This window comes from Colius striatus, chromosome 5 (genome assembly GCF_028858725.1).
Source record: "Colius striatus isolate bColStr4 chromosome 5, bColStr4.1.hap1, whole genome shotgun sequence".
In the NCBI taxonomy this organism is placed as follows: domain Eukaryota; kingdom Metazoa; phylum Chordata; class Aves; order Coliiformes; family Coliidae; genus Colius; species Colius striatus.
The window spans coordinates 48,200,029-48,226,418 of record NC_084763.1 but is presented as its reverse complement, the minus strand read 5'-3'; the positions used below and the strand labels follow the sequence as shown (position 1 = coordinate 48,226,418).

General features: G+C 39.3%; 1 protein-coding gene across 5 annotated transcripts in view; it reads right to left on the bottom strand.

Moving 5' to 3' along the window:
- Positions 1-202: 202 nt before the first annotated feature.
- NRP1 (neuropilin 1) overlaps positions 203-26,390 on the bottom strand; it is a 115,276-nt gene continuing 89,088 nt past the window's right edge. The window contains exons 11-18 of one of the 5 annotated variants that reach the window (XM_061996167.1): positions 24,364-24,508; positions 21,123-21,227; positions 18,102-18,161; positions 10,900-11,037; positions 7,457-7,731; positions 6,869-6,962; positions 5,235-5,294; positions 203-3,917 (exon numbers count right to left, since the gene is read on the bottom strand). In XM_061996167.1, coding sequence (XP_061852151.1) covers positions 3,628-3,917; positions 5,235-5,294; positions 6,869-6,962; positions 7,457-7,731; positions 10,900-11,037; positions 18,102-18,161; positions 21,123-21,227; positions 24,364-24,508 — 1,167 coding nt within the window. In that variant the 3' untranslated portion in view covers positions 203-3,627. The remainder of the gene's footprint in view (positions 3,918-5,234; positions 5,295-6,868; positions 6,963-7,456; positions 7,732-10,899; positions 11,038-18,101; positions 18,162-21,122; positions 21,228-24,363; positions 24,509-26,390) is intronic. The other 4 variants (XM_061996168.1, XM_061996169.1, XM_061996170.1 and 1 more) reach the window with 4 other exon arrangements.

Below are 26,390 nucleotides of genomic sequence, written 5' to 3'. Positions count from 1 at the left end.
TCCAGCAGGGAGAGAAAATTGGCAAAGCAGATGGTGAATCGCTCTATCCTAAACCAAGAACAGTCCCACAAAGGTGTGTGTTTGTTGGAGTTGCCTACCAACAGACGTAAACATGATTATGGTTTTTTCAAGATGCTAAATAAAACCAGCCATTTAATAAAATCAATCCATTTTAGTATAACAAAATACATCAGGTATGGGATATTTTATGAAAATGTTTAATTCAACTGTTTCTTTGGAATGTAGTAGTCATAGTTTGGAAATTTAAGTTACATTTCAGTTCTATGTGATTTCTTTTTTATGCTACTCAGTGTCTGAGAATACAAATGTCATTTAAAGTTAAGGCTTCGCTGTTCATTTTGAAACAACAATTTACAAGTGTCATATTGTCATAGAAAATAAAAATTTCTGTAAAAAAAATTTGCACAAAGTTTTACGATGGTACAAAACATGAAGCAATAATATACCAGTAAAATGAAATCATTTTACTACAGAAGATTTTTATAGTTTTTCAATAAAGAAAAAAATATGATATTTTACACTTTAAAAATTATGAAACAATCTAAAACAATATAAACGGAACATTTTGTAACACTGCCTTTACAAATTAATAACTTTATAAACATATAATTCTTTTAAATATATTTATCAGTGCAAGATACTTTTCAATGTAAAGTTGCAGTATCATTTTTCCTTTATTGAAGGGCAACTTTCATTCTATTAACTTCAGAGAAATCAAATCTTCAGTGCTAGATCCTCATTATCATAGTAAGGTCTCAAGACCGCAAAGGAGATAAATTTCTTGTTATGTTTGTTATTCTCAGTATGTCAAAAGAACAAAAAAAACTCACCAGCCACCAGCTTTACTGTTCAAATAGATCAAGACCAAGAGCTGGTCCAGAATATTTTGAAATCCATGGGAATATTTCAAAAGGTTTTGGGCTTGGGCTCCCGTATGGGATTTTCCCTTCAAGGCAATACTTGCATGTAAATGTCAGTCAAGTTAGTGGACCAGAATTTTTTTCAGCTAAGGAGAACAGACTTAAACACCTGAATCACACAATGGTGGTGGTGTGCTGAAAATAGGTTTGAAAAATCCTTTTTCTCTTTGGGTTAATTAACTAGCTGCTGTGAAACCACTATGGTCAAATTACAGTGTTAGATACAAATGCAACTTCTGCCTCTGCCAAAGTGACTTTGTCACTTGGGACGTTTCAAGGACTATCATTTATGTAAAACTTTCAGGCTTTAGGTGCTCGGTCTCACCTTCTAGAGGACTCAAAGTCTAGAGCCTGGCCAAGTAACTCTTATAATTTAGGCATCTAAGGTCTGATGACCTGAACTGGGTATTTGAATTTTAACTGTAGTCTTTGCCTTTAGAACTCATTTGAAATAGCATGTCTGTGATTTTCCTATTCACAGAATTTCCTATTTTCAAGTCCATATTGGTGACATTATATGCTTCACAAATAAGGTTGGATTCTGTTGCTCTATATAATTCAAGGCTGAATTAGCCCTTCTTTAGTCCTAATCCTGGACAGGATACTTCATTGCTCTAATACAAAAGCAAGTTTAGAATAGTCTAACTCAGAAAGTCGCAATCACTTCCCTGACTCTACTCGGGGAGTTCAGTGAGGAAAAATGTGAATTCAGCACTTTGCAGAATGTTCCTTTCCCCGTGTTTGCGCTAGTTTTATCTGCTGGTTGGTAGATACTCAGGGGAAGGTTAAAGCTGCCTTATTCCACTGCCTCCCCAGTTATGGCTGTGCTGTGTGTCAGTCGCTGCAGAAAACGCCAGGGCTCCTGTCACAGCTGCAGGAGGAGAGTGATCCCCTTTGGTCTCTTGCCTCCTCCTTTGGACCCCTGCAGGAAACAAAATCTTGTTTCTTTTTACCCTGTTGGACCAGCTGCATAGTGTGTTGAATATTACTTGTCCAATAATATTTATCCTAAAGTATTAAAAGAATTCCACATAATTGTCAAACACAATTTTTTTCTGTCCATCACTATCTGCACTTCTGGTCAAACAGAAACCTCCTGGTATGAAAAGCCAGCTGGATATTACAGGATGGTAAGAATATGGTCTACATACACTGTGGGATTTTTTTCTGCCCTCAGTATCCTAATTAATATTGATTAGCATGAAAATACACATTTTCTGAGAGAACAGAACTCTGGCTTCAGGTAGGGGCAGGAGGAGGAAAGTTTGTTATTTTAAAGACAACTTTTTCAGTAAGGGAATCATTTTCCCTAGTGTAATTAACAGGCAAGCTGTTCAGGATAAAAGACATGTTTCATGACTTCAGGAAAAAAGATACTGTCACTTTATGCTGTTAAGAAGAAACCCAAAGTTCGACTTTGGAGGGTAAAGTCTAGAATTTTCCCTTATTTTTTTAGCACAAACTCTAATAAAATCCTTTGCCATTACCAGCAAGTTAAAGCTGCAATTTTCTTTCCTTGGCAATGGCAAATGCTTATACGATCTACTCAGAGAGAAGAGAAGAGAAGAGAAGAGAAGAGAAGAGAAGAGAAGAGAAGAGAAGAGAAGAGAAGAGAAGAGAAGAGAAGAGAAGAGAAGAAAAAGGGAGAGAGATTTTACATTTGAAAATACATTCTATATGAAAGAACAATAAAAGGGGATATTGCAGCTTTATACAAAAGGGTCAAGAGACATGAAGTTGAAATACAGAAAGCAGAACAATCGAGCCCGGTAGTCAAATCTCATTAGCCCTTGCCTTGCTGAGGCTATTTTCTTACACTAAAATATACTTTTCTTTAGTTAGTGAGCCATCAGAATGTGATTAAAGACAAGGGCATAACTGCAGAGAAGCAGAGCTGTAGTTAATGTTAACACAACGAGAAGCAGTACAAACAAAAAGGCACTTGAGAGGACATACACTAGCCAGTGCCAAGGACTTTTTTTGTTTAGTTTTTAGGCAGTACACTTGGTTACCAGTTGTGTCTGATGATGGCACATACCCTTTTATGGAGTTCACAAGCACAAAATTTAGTACAACACTGAAAAACATCAATAAAATTTGACTGTATTGCTTCGTAAACAGAGCTGACACACTATATCAGTACTGATGCAACAGTACTTTCAAAAACATCCTAACCCTTCTTTGCCTATGCACAACACGAGCAATTATACACAAATACAGGTGCAGGAGTCCACTAAATTGCTGTTACTCCAATATTTTCTGGGCACTGAGCTACAGACAGCATGTCCATCCAAAGGACCCCACTGAATACGTTTTGTGACAGCATCTTGGATTTTGCACAGTAAAACCAAAATTATCCATTAACGGAAAACAAAAAGAGAGGGAGAGAAAGAAAGACAAAATGAACTGTAAGTCAATCATACTTGGTCTCAACACCAGCATTTGATTATTTCAAATAAAACCAACAGAAAAAGCAGACTGTACATGATTCAGATTGTTAACACAGATTGTTGTCCATGTTTATCATCGGTTACACACTCATTGAAGCTCCTGAGAAAAGCTTGGCTCAGTGTCATCAATGCACTTTTCAGCCTGTACAGTAAAAGAAGATCAACAGTTCCCCAGCACGACCGAGCTATGTCCTTCCATCCCGATTCTCTGAAACTTCTCCAGTCGCTTTATACCTTCATGCTTCCGAGTATGAATTCTGTGTGTTTAGTTTATCTTTTTTCAGTTTTACACCATCGACTAGTTCAAAATTGTAATTCTCCAGTGCAGACAAGTTCCTCTCTGACATCCCGTTGTGCCAACAGGCACAGTACAGGACAACTCCACAGATAGCTCCTAAGAGCACCCCAAGTGCGCTCATGGCTATGATAGTAATAAGGATTGGATCTAGGGTCTTCAGGACGTTGCCTGGTTTCCTGGAGATGTTATCGTCGTAGTCATCGCCTGTGTGGTATGGAGGTGTAAACCCTGAAAAGAAGTAAAGAATGGCAAAATTTTCAGAACTGGTTCTAGGTCGAGCTTTGTTTGATGAGTTGGAAATTTGGAGAAAATGTCTGGTTTGTGACAAAAGTTGCTGCACAATTTGAATACCTGGTTTCTAGGAGATAGCTGAAAATCATAACGTGACCAAAACAGTTGTTCATTTTTTTCATACTGTTCTCCAATCCTTGAATCTGCTGCATGTTAGTAGGGGTATGATTCTGCCTTGCTTTAAGTAGGAATCTTGAGAATGAATAGCCAGACGTACCTCATCTAGGTGAACCTGCTTCTGCAGGGGGGTTGGACTAGATGATCTCTAAAGCTCCCTTCCAATCCCTACCATTCTATGATTCTATGATTTTGCCATCTTGCAATATTTAGCTCAAAATCGTTCATTAAATCTTGTTCAGCTCAGTGTGAATGTTTACAGCCTTAGACATTGGTTGGGAATCTCCAGACCTTTTTGTACCTATCTTCACTGACTTCAGAGTTAGACCTTGAGATGGAAATACTGTTAGAACCGACACAAAAGAGCACTCTGCTCCTTGTGTAAAATATTCCCTGCCTATCATAATGTTTTCTGTCAACACTTTTGGTTTGTGAAAGGGATCCATAAGCTTGCAAATCCTGATAATCATTGTAGGAAAAGCCGAAAAGCCAAAAAGTCTTTATGGACAATCCCTGCTTTCACTGAGATCAGTGACAACAACCCCGTTGACTGTAACAGAAAAAAAATTAAGCTCATTGCCTGAAAAATGCAAGCTTCTTTTATTATTGGGACAATATGACAATTATGATCCATTTAATGATCCATTTACAGCTATCAACGTTGAAAATGATAATGCTTTGGTAGACTGGTCATAAAATGACATTTTCAGCCAGGTTTGAGAAACAATTAGCCTGAAGAGTTTTGAGCCTAATTACCTAGGCATTGCACGAGTCATAAATTGTAAGATATGATGATAGCTGTTTCTTCAGCTGTGGACAATAGATACCAAAATACTAAGGAGCTATAGTGTGTGAGTATATGTATGTATACAGTGTAACAAATTATGTATATAAAATCTGAAGTGTTTGAGATAGGTAAAAATAATAAAGTCCATAAGATTATGTGACATAGAAGCATAAAACTATTAAATCCTTCAAATAAATGTAAGCCTTGCTAGCATCTGATCTAGATAAATCAAAAAACCTTAATGCAATATGCAGTTAGAGGACTAATCTAGAAATAAAAAAAAAATACACAAATTCACATGAAAATGCACTTTAAAATTCATTCCCTTTTAACAATAACACAATTTTTACCTGTTTGATTACTTTCTGGATCTTCTTCTTCATCTATTTCATTCTCCACATCAGTTGATTCTAATGAAGCAAAGAGAATTGACATTGATTATTAGGGTTACAAACACTGATTGACTATCATGCTGGCAATAATGGTATAGCAGATTTTCCTGTGTCAGAGCATCATTATGTCAGCTTGACAGAACTGTTCATTATGATGGGGTCTGAAAATTAATGGAGAAAAAGAAAGATTTAAAAACTCCTCTCCGCCCAGTCTTGGCACAGTTTTAATTATCAGCAGGGGTTTTCCATGCCTAGGAAAGTGAAATCAGTACGATGAATTAGCATCTCATTCATTGTATTTACAATATTGGAGCTCAATTCCACAACACTTCATCAGTGTGGGCATAGCTAATCACAAGAACAGTTTCACTGGCTGCAAGGAGACTGCTTGTGTTTGGGCTTCAGGCCGAGCTTTTGGCTTTAGCTCCCACAGGCCAAAATCTTTGCTCATCATTTGGTTTGAACAACCTAAACATGTACAAGTAGGAAAGAAATTACTTTCCTCTCTCATTTTGGAGTCAGGTAAATCACATCACTGAAATCAACACCCTTCTTGGCAATGAGGACGCTGCAAGGGGGACTAAGCACTGCATCCTTCCTTGCTTTCCTAGTAACTGTCACTGGTGGTGTATGATGAACCACAGGAGGTGGGCTGTGTGATAAAAAGAGATTGCACAGTTTTGTCTTCCTGTTAGTGAAATTACTATGCAGCTGGAATCTGTCATGTTACCCTCAAAAGGCTATTAGCTACAAAAGGTGAGGAACTCCCTCTATTATTGCTCTCAGTTGTGTTGCCAACTTGCATGGCAAAAGTTTATATTTCTAATGCTGAGGGTTCTCAGTTCTATTCCCTCTCCTACATAGAAGTCATTGCTTCATCTCCATCATGAAGGAGAGGGTTCACTTGCTTGTGTTTATCTGAAGCTACTGCTGCCAAATTACGTGAGGTATGCAACACACATATAATCAGCAGTGACTGGAGTAACTCAAGACTGGCCAGAAATAAAAGGACTCAAATAGCATCACAGGAATAGCCTGGCTGAGATGTGGAGAAGGCCATGTTCTAACATTACTTTGTGTCCCGTGTGTCAAGGAGCTGGTGACTATACCAAATGAGTCACATCAAACTCAGAATTACAAGACAGCAGGGGACAGAGCAGGGGTTATTTTGCCTTATCTATGTATCCTGTGAGGGTTTGATATGGTTCTTTGAAATAGAATTCAAGTAGGCTTGGTAGTAATTGATCTAAAAAGGGTGAAGAACTAAAACTGTATTTTCATTCTTATTTAAAACAGGGAAGAGGATTAGGAAAAGCAGAGAAATTTAAAGAGGGCAGCAATCTAAAACATAGGGAGAGATGTCAGCATGCTGTGACCCATGTCATTAGGATGTCAGTTCTGATCCAAAAGATACTGAGGCAGCACCAATAGTAGTTTCTATGAATAAAGCTATGGGCCAGATCATCTCAGTGCAAAAATTCCTTCATCGACAACAGTCATCTATCCCTTTCTCTCAGATAAAAACAGCTATCACAGCAAAATAAATAACATTTTGGATGAGATTTCTATATGTTCTTGCTATTCATACTCACTTCGGCAATCTTCTTGTGCTACGTGATTGTCAATTTTAATATCATCCACAGCAATTCCTCCAGTTCCTTTTCCAATTTCTCCCTCAATAACCACCTGGCAAAAACAAGATAATGTTCACATGGTTTTCCTGTTAATACACAATTGCAGCATTCAGGATATCTTAATTAGTTGGTAACACATATCTTCACTTGTCATGATGCCACATTTACGTGCACTTTGATTGTGGCAATCTGCACTGCATGCCTTTATGAATTCACCACATGTGGATTGATATAATGTCATAACTTCATTAAAGATTTTTACCTCAGCAGCAAAACTGTTGCAAGGATGCAATTTGTGACAGGTGAAAAATGATTTCTAAACCATTTATTTGGCCTTCAATAACAAATTGCTTATATCACTGTCATCTGAAATACCATCAAATATGCCACTATTATTACTGTCACAGCAACAGCACCTCATCTGTAGGTATAATATTGTTTACATAAATCCTTCAATGTCATTTTCTGTTGTGTTGTGTAAAACATGACCAGTAAGATCCTACTGGCCTCGGCCCTGTTACTTCAGTGAGGAGCAGCCAAGCTCACCTGATAGTGTTTCACAGACTTGTGAAGAAGAACACGTCCCTCCTTCCAGCAGTTTGCCTGGTGCCCACTCAGGGTCCACACCACCTGGTCATATTCATCTGGCTTTTGGTACCGCAGTTTGATCTTCAAGGTGCCAACATGTGCCCCAGACATGTGGTACCAGAAAGTCATGCAGTGGGCAGAGTTCTGCGAGTAAATCACAGGGCTCAGCAGTCGGGCGACTTTCCCTTTCTGGCTTTCGTCAGCTTGCGAGTAAATGAAATTGCCATCTCCTACTGTGACAGAAGGACTGTGTTAGGAATAGTCACCAGCTTTCATTTGTTTACTTAAGAAGCCCCAACCACCCCTGATCATTTTGGTTTCTTTCCATGCTGATGAGTCAAGCCTCACAGCTGAGACAGTCAGTGGGCATTGGCTTCAGAAATCAGGGAAATATGATGTGCTCTAAGGAGAGTTTCTTTCTTCTGCCAGTCTCCTTTGCTGTTCATGGTGAAGGTTTGTGCTGAGAGTGAACTATAACATATTCACTACATGGCATACATTAGACATTTGCTTTTGTTTGGGGAACAAAGCAAAAGCATGCTCGGTGTGAACAGCATATACCCTGTTAGTCAGCGTGCACATCCTGAAGAAAGCCAGCCCTAGTTCAGCAGGCTAGATCAAAATCCCTGGGATCTACTCTTCACTAATTGTGCAAGGGGGTATTTTTAATCTCCGTTTAAAATAATCTATGCTCAAAAAGGCAAGACTAGAATGGGAAGAACACTAGAGGGTAAACCAGCTTTGAATAGCCATGGTCAGAGATCAGGAACTGAGATCTAAACAGTGCTCCTAAATAGAGTCTGAGCATTGTCACAAATGGTGCCAGAGCTATTTGCTTGATTTTTGTAATAATATATTGGGCTCTGAATATTTGTGAGCTGTTTCCCAAAAGGGTAAGATTATGTCTGGTATTTTCATAAGAGTAGAATGGATTTATACATATTGAAATCTGAACATCTAATACCCTTAACTTGGAAAATTACTTGCTTAATCACACTGGGAGAGAAGCACGTGGGAGTGTGATTAGTTTGGTAACAGAAAATTGCTAAGTAAGATACTGACTACAGAGAAGTGCTTCTGATTTACACCACCCAGGCATACATTCCAGTCAGCTTTTGAACAGCTTCTTTGAAGAGAATTATGGTGGAAAAAGCTCATCCTGGTGTGTGTAAGAATAGATTGCACGTGTAATGTGCTCAAACAAAAGGATGGAGATAGCATTTACTGGCACTGATATAAAGTTATTTTGAAAGTAGTAAGGAGAAATGTAATAATAAGAAATACTATTCCTCAAATGCTGAAATAAGTATACACCAATGCTTAAACAAAAGAAAAGTAAAAAGAGGCAAAAGAAAATGTTTTAGAAGAGTGATATTTTATCAACATTGGTCTTTGCTTATGCATGATATTCTTGAATTCCATTTGAAATACTATGCAATTAAGACTTGCTGGATTGTAATGGTATAGCCCTGCAGCAACGATTTCTTCTAACATGAGACAAGAGTGTTTTCTTTTGTCTGCATTGTTCTGTGGGCAATCAGAGATATCCTGGTCGATATGCATGTGGAAGTACCAGGTCTTTAAAAGAATGTAATAGAGGAAGATGATGTTAAGTTGCAAAAATACAAAAAGGCTTCAGCAGGAGTGCTTGTGTCTATATGTTCTTTCCAGCTTCCCTTCTGTGCAGAGGGCAGCACAACATGTGCAAATCTCATCAAAGAATAGTGACAGCAAAATCCAAAAAGGAGGAAAAACCAAAAATAATCACAGCATTAGGATGGTTGTCTCAGTTGGAAGACCTAGGTCTGGCAAGATTTAGTCATAAAATGTATAATTTGAAGTGGCGTACAGTGTATCCTGCTGGCTCAAAGCAATTGCTGTTGAAGATCACTTCTGAAGAGTTTCTTCAGTTTTACACATGTGCAGCTGAGAGCAAGATATCCCTGGGAGTTGCTCATTGCAATTCTCCCAATATATAGGATGGCGTTGTGTACTGGTGACACTGAGAGGCTTGTTTGAGACGTTAGTGCCATTCAGACTGCTCATGGTCTGTGTTCACACCTACCCCGTTCATTCTGTACCTGCTGGCAGGTGAATGGCACATCTGGCAGGTGAAGGTGCCCTCAGAGTTGAAGGAAAAATTTGGAAAATATTGATAGTGTAATAAGGAGAAAAAGGAGCTGCCTGTAAGACTTACTGAAACTACAGCTAATGGAACAAATAATTCTCCTGCACTAGCAGGGCCCAGCAGAAACACAAAATCTCATTTGAAGAATATAATTTCTTCACCTCTTGATTGAAGACAGGTTCATTCTCTCTATAATCCTTGGTGGCAAAGTGCAGATAGCTCTTATTTCCAGAATATTATTGCAGTGCTGGGTCAGGAACTCTGTCTTCATTGTCTTAATTAGAGCTTTACTTATGCATGCCTTTTAGTTTTTGTCAGTCTCTGGCTAACATAGCTTTTAACCTCCTTTCAATGTCAGATCCTACTGAGCCATTTCACTTTGCATCAATTTTTCCACCATTACAGCCTTCACATCAGCTAACTGCATTTAGTTAATTTGATGCCATTTATTTGTACAATGCCATTTATAGTCAAAGTATTATAAGTTTTTTTTTTTCCCTGAAACTACTGTACTTGTCTTAAGATTCAATTGAAAGTGTCTCAGAATTTAAAAAGTCCAATTTTGTCTAATTTCCTTGTCATTCTCATTAGGCAAAGGGGTTGCAGAAGTGGGAAGGGGGATTCATCTCAACACATTTGATTAATCTGCACATATGCAAGAGAGAACACTAAAGGGAGAGGCTGTGCAGGTCAAACAGTGCCCTCACTTTTTCACCAGCCAGCAGCATATTTAGTGCCTGATTAGGCAGAGTCATGACTTAGATACTACAAAACTAACCAGCTAATTTCCCATGGTGATATTTCTGGAAAATGTATGTGTGAGCAAAGGGATGGCTATAATCTTCAACTTCTAGTGTAGAAGAGGGCATGCAGCTATGTCCATCTGAGAAGTTTCACTTACAATACCTTTCTGTGGTAAGCAGTACCTGTAGCTACAAATAATAATATGAGGCTTGTTTGTGAATGTAGCACTTTGTAAAGTGATATTTGCAGAATATTTGGTCATTCAGATTTTTTTCTACCCTAAATGATGGTTATCCAAAGGTAAGTCAGAAGAAGGGAATATTCCAGGCAATTAGTGATCTTTATTTCCTAATATAAAGGATGGTCGGTTGTGGCTACATATATCAAGTTAGGTTACCTAGACAATCATCTTTGTGACTCTACATATTTTAAGTGTAGTTCACTCTCCTATGGTTTAGGAAGGCATGTTGATATTAAACAGAACAACCTCTTCCCATGGAAAATGGCTAAATCATGAACTCATGGTTACCTGTGTGGTCTTGAATCGGTCCAGTTTTACTGGTCAGGATTGCCCACTTCAAATCCACCTGGTTGTCATGTTCCCAGTGGCACAAAGTCTTCTGGGATCCCCAGCCAAAGGCACAGTTGAAGTTGTATAGTGGCAGCTCTGTGGGGAAAGGGCAAAGGAGGGACAGAATATGCCCATTAATTGTATAATTCACATTTTTTACTTAAAATCAATTGCCTGCAGTTGACCATTAACAGAACCATTCCTACTTGAAGACCACAGAAGCCATAACATGAGCAGCCCTGCTGGGAAACAGGTGAAGAATGACTATTTCTAGTAAAAGATGTGATTGCTTCTTGTCTCTTTATGACTCATATTTGGGGATTTTTTTGTGGTTAGATCAATTCTTCTGATTTACTCACATGACCTGATAACTGTGCCGTAACATATGACTCAAAAAGAACTCTCTGGCTTACTTATTTTCTGCTTCTTAATATCTACTTGTATCATAATGGTGTAACATTTTGCAACAATTTAAAAAAGATTTGGGCAAAATAAGAAAAGGCAGAAACACTAATGGAATGTCCTTGGCAGGAAAGGATTTCTGGTGAAATGTGTAGTACGTGGCTTCAGTAAGAAACTAATGTTGGCATCTTCCAAGCCGTGAAGTAGGCCCACAAGATGGCAGCATTGAAATGGACAAATTGAGGCAGAAAAGGGACAAATGTGGCTGATTGCCAAATGAACTCAAAATAAGCTTCAAAACAAGCTCTACGTAAAACAAGGGAAGTCTGGTATTATGGTCAGGATGAGATCATATCTTGTTTTCAGCTTCTCTTCAATTCTGCCCAAAGGTTTAATACATAGTAGCTTATTTTCTTCAATAGAACTTGGAATTTGAATGGAAAGATTATAGAAAGATAGCAAGTAAATCCCTCACATTTCATATTTTCAGAAGCAGTTTGAAGTCTTTTGGGCTTTTGGTTTCTACCCCATTGGTATGAACGTTTACCTCACCTTGAGCAATAACAGCTCCCGGTAAAGCCATACCCTTCCCACAGCAATGCGACCAAATCCTGAAGTCTTTTCTCAGGCATGACTCACGCCTTGTTAAAGGAATAACTTAGGTTTACTTTAATGAGATTCTTTGTGCAAGTATGAACTAAGAACAAAGGCCTCTGTGCTCCCATCAATATTAGCACTGGGGGAAGAATTGTGTTTCTTGCCTATTATTAATAAAAAAGCCAGGAAAGATAACACAACCCCTAGAATGTGTTTTGTTTATTGTGGGAAAATATGCAGAAATATGGGAAGTGTGTTGGAACCTGTGGCTGGCCAGACCTTTGAGGTGCTGCTCTTCCAGTCTGAAGATGCAAAGACCTCCTTCATGTACTGAGCTGCCCAGGGAAGACTGAAAAGGCTTTTGAACTCACAATCCAATTTTAATGGTAAGTAAACTAGAATATTCATTTTATCAACACAGTGAAAACCTCAGGTGAGTAGGTTGAGACAGAATGGATATGAAAAAAGTCCATCTATCATTTTCTCCTTGCCTACTGTATCCTTGTGTGGCAGGTCCTTGTCCTCAGACACAGTTTTAACTCAATGCATTGTATTCCTGCATTGCAACCACTGTGCTCTCTCCCCTTTGGCCTCTATTTCTTTCTGTCAGCAGAGAGGTCTGAACGTGCGGCAACTTCTGCCCCTCTCTGCTGCCTGTCAGTACTTCAGCTGTGCTGTGGCATCTTTCTGCACTGAGCTCTCATTCTTCACTCCTTTTCATCTGCCCCATCCCTCCTGCCTCCCCCCCTCCCTCCTGCTGGCCTCTGGAGGGGTCTACTCCACATTGTCACAAATACGGCATCCTAGCTGAGAACAAATGAATTAAACAGATAATGTCTGGTACAGGAATCCAATGTGCAGAAAATGTGTTTCCTGGAGGACGCTATATTTTTCTAGGAAAGGGGCAGACTGTGGTGAATAATCTCTCTTTGGGCTCGAAATGTTGAAGAAGCATAGCTCGGCCTATGCACACATGAATGCAGAAAGGCAATCCATTATGTTTCTTCAGTATATGGTTTTGTTGTTGTTTTTTCTCCTGACAATGGGGCCATGATCAAAGCCATCTTGCCTAAAAGGAGACATCTGAAAATCAAGGGGAGTTTTTAAAGAAACAGAGTGACATTGAAATGTATTAAAGGGTTTTAAGTTCGTGAAAAACAGCCTTTCATTGTCAAGGAGGCCTAGCGAGAGCTATATTGCATGGCTTTGACATCAGAGCCATGAAACAGAACTTTAGAAAAGGTCTTGAAAAAATGTAAACCAAAATTAATCTTATTAATCCCAAAGGATTATATCATGCAAAGCTAGTGATAGCCTGTGCGGCATTGAAACCACAAGAAAGGAGAACAGTGGTAGAGAGATCACATCAATCTGAAGATATCACACAGTTTAAATGAGCACATAGCACAAAGAGATTGAAAAGACTGGTATTGTTCAACTCTGAACAAAAATAAATAGCAGAAGACACAGGAAAAGTAAAAATGACGTGTAGATGGGTGAGGAACCCAGAGAAGGAAAAGTACAATATTCCATTTTCTCCATTTCATAGCCTCAGAGCTGTGAGATATCCAGTGAAGTTCAATGCAGATCAAAGGAAAAACATTTCTCATATGGTGTGAGCAATACTTGCTTCCCTCGAATGCTAAGGCTGAATACAGTTCAAAGAGAACTGGACACTGAAATGGATAAGGAAAATATTCAGAATTTAATTGTTAATCCTGAAGTGCAGGCGGTGACAAAAGCTTTTTACTTCACGGTCTGAACATTAGGATTAGAAACAGAGTTTCAAAACAGAGCTAAATTTCACAGCATCACCTAATAAAGAGTTTCTTACACTTTCATCTGAAGTACATAGTCCAGGAAATTGGCAATGAGCCAAAGTCTGATGTGCTTTGGCCATGCCTGTGTTCCTTGGCTTCAGGCTCACAGACAGCACGGTGTAACATAAAAATGAAATTCTTTTCCATGCAGAAGTTAATGCAAATCCCCTGAAATGGAGCCGAATTTGACTAGTAACCTGCTCTCAGTCAGTCTTTTCTTGCTAGGTTCCTATTGTTTTCTTAAAAGTGATTGTGGTAATGTATTCCTTAGACAATCACAGCAATGGGATTGAAGGTCAAAGGCAAGGCATTTCAGAGTGCTCGTATTTTATGGGCTCCTTAAACATGCTATCTCTTATTGTCTATTCTCATGTCTCTTCCAATGCTTCTCCCAGGGACCCATAAAAAGAAAAAATAGACCTGCTAGCCAATTAATAACAGCAGCATCGGGATAGGTTCATTAGTTGTACGGACAATGGATCTCCCCCAGCAAAAGACAGAATAGTTCAACACTTCTATTAAAAGTCCCAGGAGGCTGATACAGTAGCTCATGGTAAGCTACAATCTGCCCTCTTCTTTGTCTTTGAACTATAGCTTGGCAGCTGTGGTGGAAGGAAGGAAAGTAAGGACAAGGAGCATTTGGTGGGCTGCCTCTGCAGCACTGGCCCGTTCCCCTGTTAGGATAACTCTCCTGCCAATAGGTGACTGATCTCTGGCTTTGTGTGTATTGAGATGATGAAGAAAACCAGCTATTATGTAACCAAATAGCAGTAGTTCAGATGAGAATCTGAGGGAGATATGATGAAATCCCATATGCCTTTTTCAAACCGTAGGGTACGTGATACTGAACCAAACCAGATTTATCTTCTCAAAGAATAGTCAACAGCTGTACTTCTTGACCACATCTTGCTCACAGCTGGAATCATTAGTGCACATGAACAAGAAAGTCATTTGAAAATCTAGTTGAGTGAGTTCCTCACAAGTCCATTAATCTTTCATGGCCCACAGACTTTGACATACTTTTATAACGCCTCCAACAAGAGGCAAGAAAGAGCATGATGACACTCAAGATGCTATGAAAATTCTCCATAGGATACTCTTTCCAAATGGTAAATCAATATTAAAACGTGAAATTACAAACATAATTTGGGCAACTTCAAAGTAGTATATTGGGTCTGATTTTTATTTCCATTTCATGTTTTTATAGCACATGCTGGCAGCACAGAATTACCTTAAATGATAGTAAATGATAATTTCACTGCTTTAATATCCCTTTATTGATGCAAAGTTGTCCCACAATAAATGAGAATGAGAATCAGACCTATTCTGCCTTTAAAGAGTTTCTTAGTATAGATTTTAACCTTGGGATTTCTCACTTATATTTTTTCTGCAATAGCTATTGCATGTATGACAGACAGGATACTTCTTGAACAGCCTGATTTACAAAGGACTCAACTTATACGCTGAGAGCTCATAATATAAATGAATAGCTTGTTCTGGTATGTAAACAGCTAAGAGTCAAGCATTTGAAATAGTCCTTTGGAACTGAAAAAGATGTGTTAAAAAAGACTACATGTTGGTGAGTCTTAGGACTGAGGCCTGAATGGTATTTACCTTGACAGATAGATCTAATAAAGGTATATGTTAATTTTGAGGAGGAAAATAGTCTTTAAATAAATTTAATAAAATCTTTAAGCATATCTGGCAGTTTGAAACCATGATTCTTTTAAATTTTCTTACAATTCAGTCCCCTTGAAATGAATTGTAAAAGTCTCCTTGATGGCAAGGTTGTTTAGATATGGAGTCTTTCCAGCTATTCTCTCTTTACTGTTTTATTTGCTTTTAACTGTGATTAGAGGTGCTTGCAGGCTGGAATGCAGGCAGGAGGACAGCAATACCTGGCATTGGCACCTTTTGCAGAATTACCTGTGCCACAGAAGGTGCTGCTTCCGAGAGGACTGATAAATTTCTATCCCCAGTCACTGAGATGCAAGCTGCTGTAGCCAGCACTGGCACATTATAGCTCATGAAGGGTTACCCGTTGGAACTTGCATCCTGCAACTGATCTGGAACAGTTCTTTGGCTTGGAGTTCATCATTTACCTCAAGGTGTATTAGCATCTTAAGGTAAACCAGCCCTTAGAGGGAATTAAGGATGAAGCTGAAGACTCAGCCCTTGATGTGTTAAATTCATACTTTGTTCAGATTCAGATCATCTGAAAGAGCTGGAGTGCATTTATCCTCAGCCAGCTGAGAGCTGGGGGCCCCTGAGCAGCTCTGTAACTCCAAGGTTACTTTAAACTACATTATTCGTGCCTGCTGTAGCAGATTCTTGCTTCTTGCTGCATGGCCTCTTGCTCTGATGTGCTTCATGGTGCCAGTCAGGTGCCCCTTCAGCAGAAGGAAGTGCTTACACCACTTTGGTGTCAGGAGGGGTTTCCCCATGTTGAGGGGAATTTCTGTCTGCCCCTTTTTGGGAGTTTTCTGGCTGCTTTTCAGTGAGAGATTATGAAGCATCTGGAAACCTTTATGTCTTAGACTGGAGATTCTGGAAACCCTATTCTTATTTATTAGCATCTGACTGATCTCTATCTATGAACTTTGTAATGTGCTGCCATGTGGGAGCCTGGAGTTTGGGATGTGAATTTGTCCCTTATTCCCCGGAAGGAAGCAGTTCCTACCAGCACAATGCAGGGAAGTAACATTGGCATGCTCTGAAGGGAACCTCAGAAACCTCCTTTAGCAGAGAAAAAAACTTGTCTCATCACAGAATAAGCAAAGGTGGTGCAGGAGGAAAGTAAGGAGAGAAAATGATCTCTGGCAGAACCAGTCAATCTGTTACTGGAGAGTCCCACCCAAGCCAAGGGGATTAAATACAACCTGCAAATGTAACTGTCACCAGGGAGGAAGAAGGAAAACTGCACTGCACAGAGGGAGTTTAGGAGTTTGCACTTTGTTTAAGTACAAGAAGATAGTTATAAAAAACCCCAACCTAAAATCCCCTTCATTTCATCAAACCAGAAAGCTAAAAGATCTTTTCAGAAACAACAACTAAAATGTGTTATGTTAAAACCACTGCACGGCATCTTTTCTTCCTTTCCATCCCCCACCCCTTTCCAAGCTGTGGGATCTGCAGCAGCCCCCCAGCCCTTGGCAGCTCTAACTGTGAAAGAGCATTGTTGAGAGGTGTCCTGTGAGAGTGGGCCAGCCCACCATCCTCTTCCTCATTGCACTGGTACTCCACAAGCTCACTTTGCTCATAAAGCAGAGCATAGCTAGAAATAGTACATGCTGACTAAGCCAACTGAATGACCCTGGGGACAAATTTTGAGAGGAGTAAAAGCATTTGCCTCTGCAATATCAGAATGCAGAGGCTGAGAGTGAGAACAACATCCAAGACAAGACAGCTCTATCTCTTAATCAGGTTGACACCATCAGTGTCCTTTAGGAAACTTCTGCATTATTGGTGCCTTTTTTTCACTTGAAGCAAGAGCGGATTGTGTCACATGGTTGAGTAAACAATGCTAAACACTTACCCACCCTGTTAATAAATCACTTGCAAGACTGTGCCTGACTGTGCTTTAATGGAGGAAATGGGAGTAACTGAAAACTGACCTCTTAACTGCTCCACAATTATTAATGCAAAGGATTTTAAACTGGTGCTCACAGTTTTTAGAGTTTGGGTTTTCTGCACAAACTATCCTCCCCCCTACTCCCAGTAGTACAGGATATTAAAAACCAGTATGAAAGCCGTGGAAGCATCACACTAAGGGTTTCAAAAGCTGCTTGTAATTGTAATGATTAAGTGAAAAGGACCTGTTGCCAGTGACAACTTGTTCTTCCCTTTGCAGGTTCATGGTAGCAGTTTATATAACCTTATTTTGAGAAAATTTGCTTGAAAATAATATTGTAAAATTGCCAGCTCCCTGGTGGAGAAAACTGGCAAACTTTACTTGTCTTAGTTTTGTAAAAGCACGGCTATAAATAGTGAGTGGGTCTGTGTGGCTCTGTTTTTGTTATTCTGCAGTTTACAAACACACTTTGTGTCACTCACATGCCACATTTAAACAGAGTGCACTGTGTGATTAAGTTAGTTTAATTTTGTCAGCATTTGGCATTTGCTGATGCAGAAGGAAATCTTGTTCTCTGCTGTGTCTACATGTGGATGAAAGGAGTAAAATATTTACTGTACAGAGCTGAGAGACCAGATGCTTCTTTACTTCAGAGACTTTTAGTGAATGGGAAGTCAGGAAGTGCTGCAATTCATTATTTTGTCTCTGGCATGAAATTTGGGTATGGAATGTATTATGTTTTTAATAAGAAAAAAATGATTTGTTTTTACCTGGTTGTAACGTATTGTCTATCACTGTTGGCTTTTCTGTATTCAGCACTGTAGTACCACCTGGAAAAGAAATTATGCATATCATGATACATGGGACACAATAAAGGACAAAGCAGTCATTAGGAAAGTCCTATACATAAATCTGAAATATTACCATCTTTATTAGACACGTAGGTAACTGAGTATGTGAGCTTAAGCATGAAAATATGACATTAAAGATCTGGTTTCCTTTATAAAAAAAAAGAAAACAAGAACTCATCATTAAATAAAGCTGTGTATCTTTGGAGTTCCTGCAAACAACAACTGATCCTCACCATGTCCCTGTGGCTGTCCTTGTTTTACAGACACGGATTTGCTCTAAATCACATAGGAAATCAACAACTGATTTCCATAGCACCTCCTAAATATCATCAGTTTGTGCAATTCACCCATGTTTCTCACATCAGAGATGTGAGGTCCTCCAGCCCCTGCCACACTGGGTCCTCCAAGTGTGTAGTATCATAGCTGTGTTGTGAGGCCAGGTCACAAGTGAGGTGCATGGAATTGCCTGGCTTTAGGGTATTATCCAAGGCAGGTTTTACTTCTGGCTCAAAGAGCAGGAGGAATTAAAGACTTCCCCTTAGTCTTTTTCTTCAGGCAGATGAACAAGAGGTGAGTGGGGTTGTGGCCCTCTCCTAAGCTTGTTAATTGATATTTTTAAAACACTTGACTTTTTAAAATAAGCCTCATATTGATAAAGGAAACAAAAAGTAAATTAGTACAATTATAAATGCACAGTGGGGTGCTGATTACCAGTCAATGGCTTTTCTTGTCTCCAGCAAGCAAGTACTTAAAGCATTATAGAAAGTATGACTATGATGACTTCCAATGAGAATGAATGCCCAAGCTATATCAGCTTTATGTTTGTGAGAATGATCTGATGGGAAATGCTATAAGCCATGCAAATAGGGTAGCTCTGTATGGGGTCCAAATAGAGCAGGATGGAATCTGGCCTACAGCACAATTACAGTTAATTGCAAGGGAGGCTTCATTGTGATACTCACATATGTGCAAGTGCTATCATGAAGTGACTTTAACAGTCCTACCCATGAGAAAGCGGGTGCCTCACATTGGGAGCGGATAAAAGACGGTAAGGAACTGATGAAGTCCCCTCTGCACTGCCCTGCTATCCTTAACGGGCCATGAGATTGACATACTTTCCTTCTATGCATTTTGGAGGAAGAAAAGAATGTTTACAGTGGAATTATTGGTCAAATCACTTCTGTGCATTTTAGTGTTATAAGTAACATCAGGTATACAATGTAGTGCTTCTACAGTATCCAGAACAACGGGGCATGCACTGCTCAGGGTTTCTGGATGATACAGTAATAAATTACACTAAAGTGTCTGCACTTTTGTAGAAGGGACATGTAGTAATTTTCAATTTTAGCACTGAAATAGGGTCAATTCCCCCAAAAAGCTGGTGCTCAGGAAGGCTGCAGGCTGTTCTCTTGTCTCAGAGATTATAAACTGCTCCCTAAGCACAACCTGTAAAAATTGCCAGAGGTAGTTTCTTCTGCTCAATAAGCTTTCCCTGAGGGACATGTGGTATGCAGTCTGGAGCTCCCTGAAGTGCAGGGACTATGAGTGAACAGGGAAGGTGCTTGCGTAGCTCTGTCTCCTTCCCCTCCCAAAGCCTCCATCTACATGAAATATGTCTCTACCTATTTGGCTTTGCAAGCTAGCCTTCAACATAGGGCTTTGCAGGAAGCCGCAGCGTTTCCTGACCTGGCTCTCTCCTTTCACAAAAAGCGATAAATTACAACGTTTAGTAATATTGAAAGCTTTCTGAGCTACCTTAACACAATACAGACTATTTTATCAGACTCTCTGCATGGCTGTTTTCAAAAAGAATAAGATTCATCTGGGATACTGAATTGAAAAGCAGTGACAGTGACCATGCAGTGTTGTTTTTCAATTTATGATTTGCAACATGTATTTAGAGGAGACATTGGTAAAGCTCAAAGAAGTTTGATGCTGAAACTGCACTTTCATATCTAACTCCTGGTGGATGTTCTACTTGGCTGCTTCCAAAAAGCCAATCGCTTATCTAAGGTTTCCCAATGCCCTCTTGGACAGCTATTGCCAGATTTTAGTGCTATTTTATATCATGGATATTATATATAATAAACATTTATTAGAGAGGCACACCAGGGAGAAGTGATGAAGTAACTTGTGTTGCTATGCCCAAAAATAAGTTCAATTACTGTAGACATATGGACCTACTACAGGAAGATCTCATCAAATAGGCCCAAAGCTTTGTGGAGAAAGTGACCTTCAAGAAGAGATGAAAAATGTGGTGGTGCAGTGTCAACTCTCAGAAGGACAGTGTTTCTGTACCAAAGTGGGAGAATATGAAAACTAGTATGTTTCCTATGTTCTAGATACAGACTATGTTATGTATGTCCCTCTTCTTTTTCTGCTAGTGATGGCAGCATGGAGAACATCAGCCTCTCTATGGCTGTAATTCTGTGTTGGTGGGGAAGCTCCTGAAAATATTTCTGTCAGTATATGTGTGAGTATGTTTTAATGAAATCAGTCTGCTTTGTTCAGGGCTGAGATCTGAATCCTACACTAAATTTTAGGTATGGAAATATATATGTATCTTGAACCTCAACAATATTTCATTTTGAGTTCAGCAGTCTCAGACAATAAATCTCAAAATGTTTGTCCAGCTTTCTTCTTAATAAGAGAAAGTTTGATTAGGACATTTGATTAGACACAATTCTTGATCAAAAAAATTGCTTTCTCTTCCAGCTAGTCACTGTTATTTGCTTCTAAAATTACATAGTTGAGAAAACAATCAAAAGTATTGTCGTATGTAAAAGGCAGATGCCTATGTTTTGACAGCACTGACAGTGCGAACTGCATACCAATGTCCATTTATGTTTAGTGATTAAATCAGTGCAAACATTTAGCTGGTAACTGGTGATGGATATGAGCTACAACAAAGCTGCAATGGAATGAGGATGGTTTCTGCACCTGTCAGTTGGTAGTCATCACCTGTGCCACTGTGACAGTTTGCCTGGTCGTCATCACACTCATCCACGGGTTTGCCTTCAGAAACAGTAGGGACAGCGGTAGGAGCTGAAACAAAACCCGGTTGTTCAGTTAAAACATGTGCTGCAGAATCAGCATGCAGTTGGCAGTGACATTTTGATGAGCACCATATGCTGTCTTCATACGTTGTATCTGAGGAAAGGAGCAGCTCTACTCTGCAGGTTAGTTAGTATTGCTTTGCAGTGGGCCGTATTTGTTCTGCCTCCTCATGCTAAGGCACTCTGCCATTCCTTAGCTCAAGGGCTGAGTGAGTTATAGGACCTTAGAATCATTTAGGGTGGAAAAGATCTTTAAGATCATGAGTCCAGATGTTAACCTAGCACTGCCATGTCCAGCACTAAACCTTGTCTCTCAACACCTCAACTATACTTCTCGTAAATACCTCCAGGGATGATGATTCAACCTCTTCTCTGGGCAATCTATTCCAATTCTTGGCACTGCTTAAGGTGAAGAAATTTTTCCCAATATCCAATCTAAACTTCCCCTGGCACAACTTGAGGCCATTCCCTCTTGTCCTGTTGCTTGTTAGAGCAGTAAAGCCTGGACTGTCTATTCACTGGTCGATGAGTGTTTGTTGTGTCTAACAACAAATTGAAAGGCTTGGGGGAGAGGTAGAAAACCCATCATTTCATTGCAAGTCAAAGTGTGCGTGAGTGGACCTGTACAGAAAAGTGGGAGAGGTGCATGCTCAAGGTGAAAATTCTCCAGCACTCACCATATTGCTGAAGCAAAGCAAATTGCTCTCTGCAAAGCACATGTAAGAAAGGAAATGTCTGAGCAGAATCCTGGCAACAGTGGCAGGAAGGCAGTGTGATGTAGAATCACTTTGTATTCACTGAAGAGATCTGGAAGGAGCTTCTTTTGTTTTTGTTGAAGTTATAAATAAGACATCAGTGATGTCAGTCATCTCTCCTGGCCACCTGCCTGCTTCTCATTGGTGATGACTTTCTGGTAGCTGCTGCATAACCAGTAAAAGTCTGACCTTTGTTATTACACTTAAAAGCTTGAGATTTGTGCAAGATGTCAGAAAATATATCTATATCAACTATCTGCAAAACACACTGTATCTGGAAAATCAGAGTACAGATACTTGGTATTATGTTTATGTTTATGCTGCCCTGGCTTAAGATAACCACTCTGGGAGTGTGATCCAGGCTTTTGGCTGCTCTCACCTACTGTTATTTTCATTAACAACGTTTACTCTCATTATAAGCTATGCAGTAACGCATCTCTTTCTTGGATTCTTCTTTGCTCTTCCACTGTTATCAGAGCCTTCTGGCCACATAAAATCTTATGCACTGGCATCTTGTTCTGAAAAAGTCAGGAGAGATGGTAGTTTCTAAAGTAACTATATTCTGAAATGAATCATGGTTCCTTAGGATGCCAGCCTATGCTTTACAGGTACAATCTAGCCCTAGTTAAAGAAACAGTTCTATATCCATTATGAATTATGCAGAGCCTCAGTTCTCCACATCTCTTTAAAAACCCCTTTGGGAGCTCCCTCTAGATTTCTACATCGAGTTAAGTTTCTTATTTTGATCTTTGTGCCCCTGTATAGCCTCAAGCTTGCCTACATCTCTGCCAGTGTTTCATATAAGCCCCCTGGGACGCTTTGAGCACACAAAGCTTCCCCTTGCCCATTACTGATGGAGAGGTGATTTTTACTCCTGTCTGTGCCTACCTCCATGCTTCTTTTGTCATGTCAACTCCTTTTCTGCTCAAGTGACATCTCTTCATTCAACTTCCTCCTTGAGATACTTATACAACAAAGTTTTATCATTAAGCTTCTCCCACAGGTAAGTGAGAATTGACCATGGTGACCTAAAGTTGAGCATTGCGCCATAGCAGGAAGACAAATGCAAGCAGATGTGTTGCAGGGAAAAATTATACTTGCTGCTGCAGTTTGCCTAAAAGTAAAGGAGTTTTTTCTGGTCAGTCTCCTTTTTTTATCTCCTCCATTGAGTGATGTACTCCACAGACTCACTTCTGGATGCTTAGGTGGCTAAAGGAGCCCTGTGGACAAAGGACTTAGCCCACAGGTTGTGAGTTTACATAAGGCAGGTGCTGGGTTTTCTTTTTTTCTGAGCAACTAGCACAATAGTCTGCAGGAACTAAGTATTCCCACAGGAAATGAGGACTTCCTGCAGGAACTAAGAAGTATTTCAAACCTCCCTGCTTTCCGGGCCAAGTAAAAACCACACTTATTCAATCTTGCCTTCACTGAAAAACAACACAGAACTCATCAGTTCTCACAGCTAAATGCCTCCCACTCTTCCGCCTTAGGGGAGAAATGGTGAGAAAGCAATTGAGGCAGAGCAGTTAGTTCCATTCATCTTGGGAGCCTGTTCAGCTACTTCTACACAACATACCATGTGAAACTCTGAATAATATGGTTTATTAGTCTGTGCATTGTTAAGCTGTGTGGTTTACAAGCCACGCCACCACACCATCCATTGGGTAAAATAATGAAATTCATGTAGTGTTATCTGTAGTTATCTAAAAAGTTAAATAATTATTGTTTATATAGAAAGAATCAAAGCTTGACTGCATGTCATAGTCCAAAGATAAATGTCTAAACTGCTTTTCTTGGTCTTTCATCTCTTATGTACTCTTGCAAAATTAAAGCTTGGTAAGGAACAAAGAGGTCCCCTCTACCCTTCCCAAAAGGAACAGCACTGACTGTCCAGCCAAGCAATCATTGACCACTGTAGCACTGGTGTGACTTTCATGTTTTTTGAAGGAGCAAGGGACACAATTATTATATTTAGTTCAAGCTCCCTCTCCATTCTCAGAAAACATCTATGCCATGGTTGTATCATGGTAACATAAAATATAAGTTCCTGTCTTTATTGTCCCCTAATAACTCTATGTTTCTTGGAAGCATAATCATAAGGCTGCTTCAGGGAACAGAAAACCATGTGGAGAATATCACTGTGGTTCAACAAAGGAATGGGAGAAAGAATAATATTTGTGCCTTGAGCATATTCAAATGTCTGCAGAGAAAGAACTGATTAGGCCAAGAAACAGCACTAACGGCAGTCACAGAAGTGAGAGTCCGACGTGATGTCTTTACAGACACAGCAGTGTTCAGCCAGCAATAGTCAAAGTGGAGAATGTATTTTTGAAAATAATAAAGTGCATTCATCTCTAGCAGAGCAATTACCTTCGAGTTCACAGCCCAGCAGCTCCATTCGCAGCCCCAGTCCTCCATGTGTGGCTCTCTCAGGGTAGACACGGATGAATCTCGTCAGGACAGGTTCAAAAGTCCGCAGTTCAGGCGTGTCATAGTTGGTGTTACCTTCAAAAGTCTGCAAAGCATAACAAATGCTACTTGTTAAAAAAAAAAAAAAGACTGTTTTCAACACATCTTTTTTCTTTCATTCTCTAGTCTTTGAATTAGGTGAGCAGTAGGCCAGATTCTAACTGTGTAATAATCGTCAGGCATTCCTGTCCTAGATGAGAATGGAAAATACATAGTTAAAGCTTCTCAGAAAAGTAATGCATTTCATTTTTCATAAACTTAGTAGCAAGCAATCCATCAGGGTCATAACAAGAGCTGAGTGTTTAATGAGACATGTTTTTAAATGACGTTCTGATCTTGGGTTTAACTGTGTGACATTTTCAACACTTCTCAGAGAAAAAAAAAAAATGGCTGAGGTGAAGATCCTGTCACCTTTTAAGTGGATACAATAATAATCCAACTATTCAAGAGAAAATTTCAATCTGATTTCCCCCAGTGACAGAATTTCACAAGTTGTAGTTATTTCAAAAGGCATAAATTAAACTTCAGGAACAGTAGCTGTGAGAGTTCTTCCAGCGAGCCTGCTATTGAATAAGAAGAAAGAAAGGAAGAAGAAAGCTGCTTCCTGACAAAACTGCAATATAATCTAACGGGCAAGGCAGGTCAGCAAATGTACATTTCAGACAAAAAATTCGTCTCTGAGTCGCACTCCGGGTTCTTCAGCCATAATGCAGCTCTCAATGGCATCTGTTTGATACCTTCAGCTCCTCTTGTCAATGATCTTTTACATATAGAACAAGTCATAATTTGTACTTAGAGCAACACCTTGGGTACCTCCATAGGGATAATTGGTCCTTTGAATGAATTATCTGTGAAAAGTAGCAGTCCCCGCCATGAAGAGTTTATAAACCAAGACAGAGAAAAGGAGTTATTTTTACCCTATCTTATGATGAAAAATGTCTTCAGAATATCTTATAGAGAATAAAGTACAAAATATGAAAATGCATATAACAACAAAGTAAAAGTATTTTCAACTATTCTATGAACTACTTAAATAGCAAAACCATCTTCTTTGGATTTGAGCTCAAATTGGGGATTAAAAGTGCTATTTATAAGATACTTCCAACTCATATCAGTGAAGTTTCTTCAGGAGGAAACCACCAGACATCCTTCCTTTTGGATGAGAACAAAACCCAACCTGAAATGAACTCCTCCTATTATCTGGGGGCAGATAAAACAGACGCCATGGGAAAAACTGTCTGGATTTCCCAAGGCACAAAATCAGCATGGGTAAAACTGATTGTTGCTTGTTTATTCAGGGTAGTCTTAAAAATTTTGCTTTTTTTTTTTTCCTATACACATCTGTATTATGAACCAATGGTCCATAACTCTTTCTGGCTGTTGGTGAGTGCTAGTCACAAAAGCCAATAATGATGAGAGACTCTGAGCAAGTAAATGAAATAAAATTCAGCATGAAAGCTTCTGCTCCCATTTCCTACAGGAGATTGTATCTCCAAGGTGGCTTCAAGGGGCACTGGTTGACCTTGTGTTCTGACAGTGCTTGGAAGACAGTTGTCAAGAATTCACATGTAGATAGCCTGTCAGATCCAATTAACATGCAATTACATATTATTGTATTTGAATAGCTATATAGTGCAAATGATCAGAAAGGCTACCTACCATATAAGAAAGAATGAATGCCATTTTATGTGTGAAAAGTAGACAGACACCTGTATCTGAGGAATCCTTGCTTCCTTTTTAATAGTAGTCTTAATAGCAACATATAATAATGAAAACTCTTTTATAAAAGACATCAGCACTGGAGTACTGACACATAGACATTAGAATTCAATAGGCATCTAGAATTATATTGAATTATAATTATATTGAATCATTGTCCTTTGTAGTGCAGATCTGCCTGTGATTCAATTTTGACTGTTCATTTATAA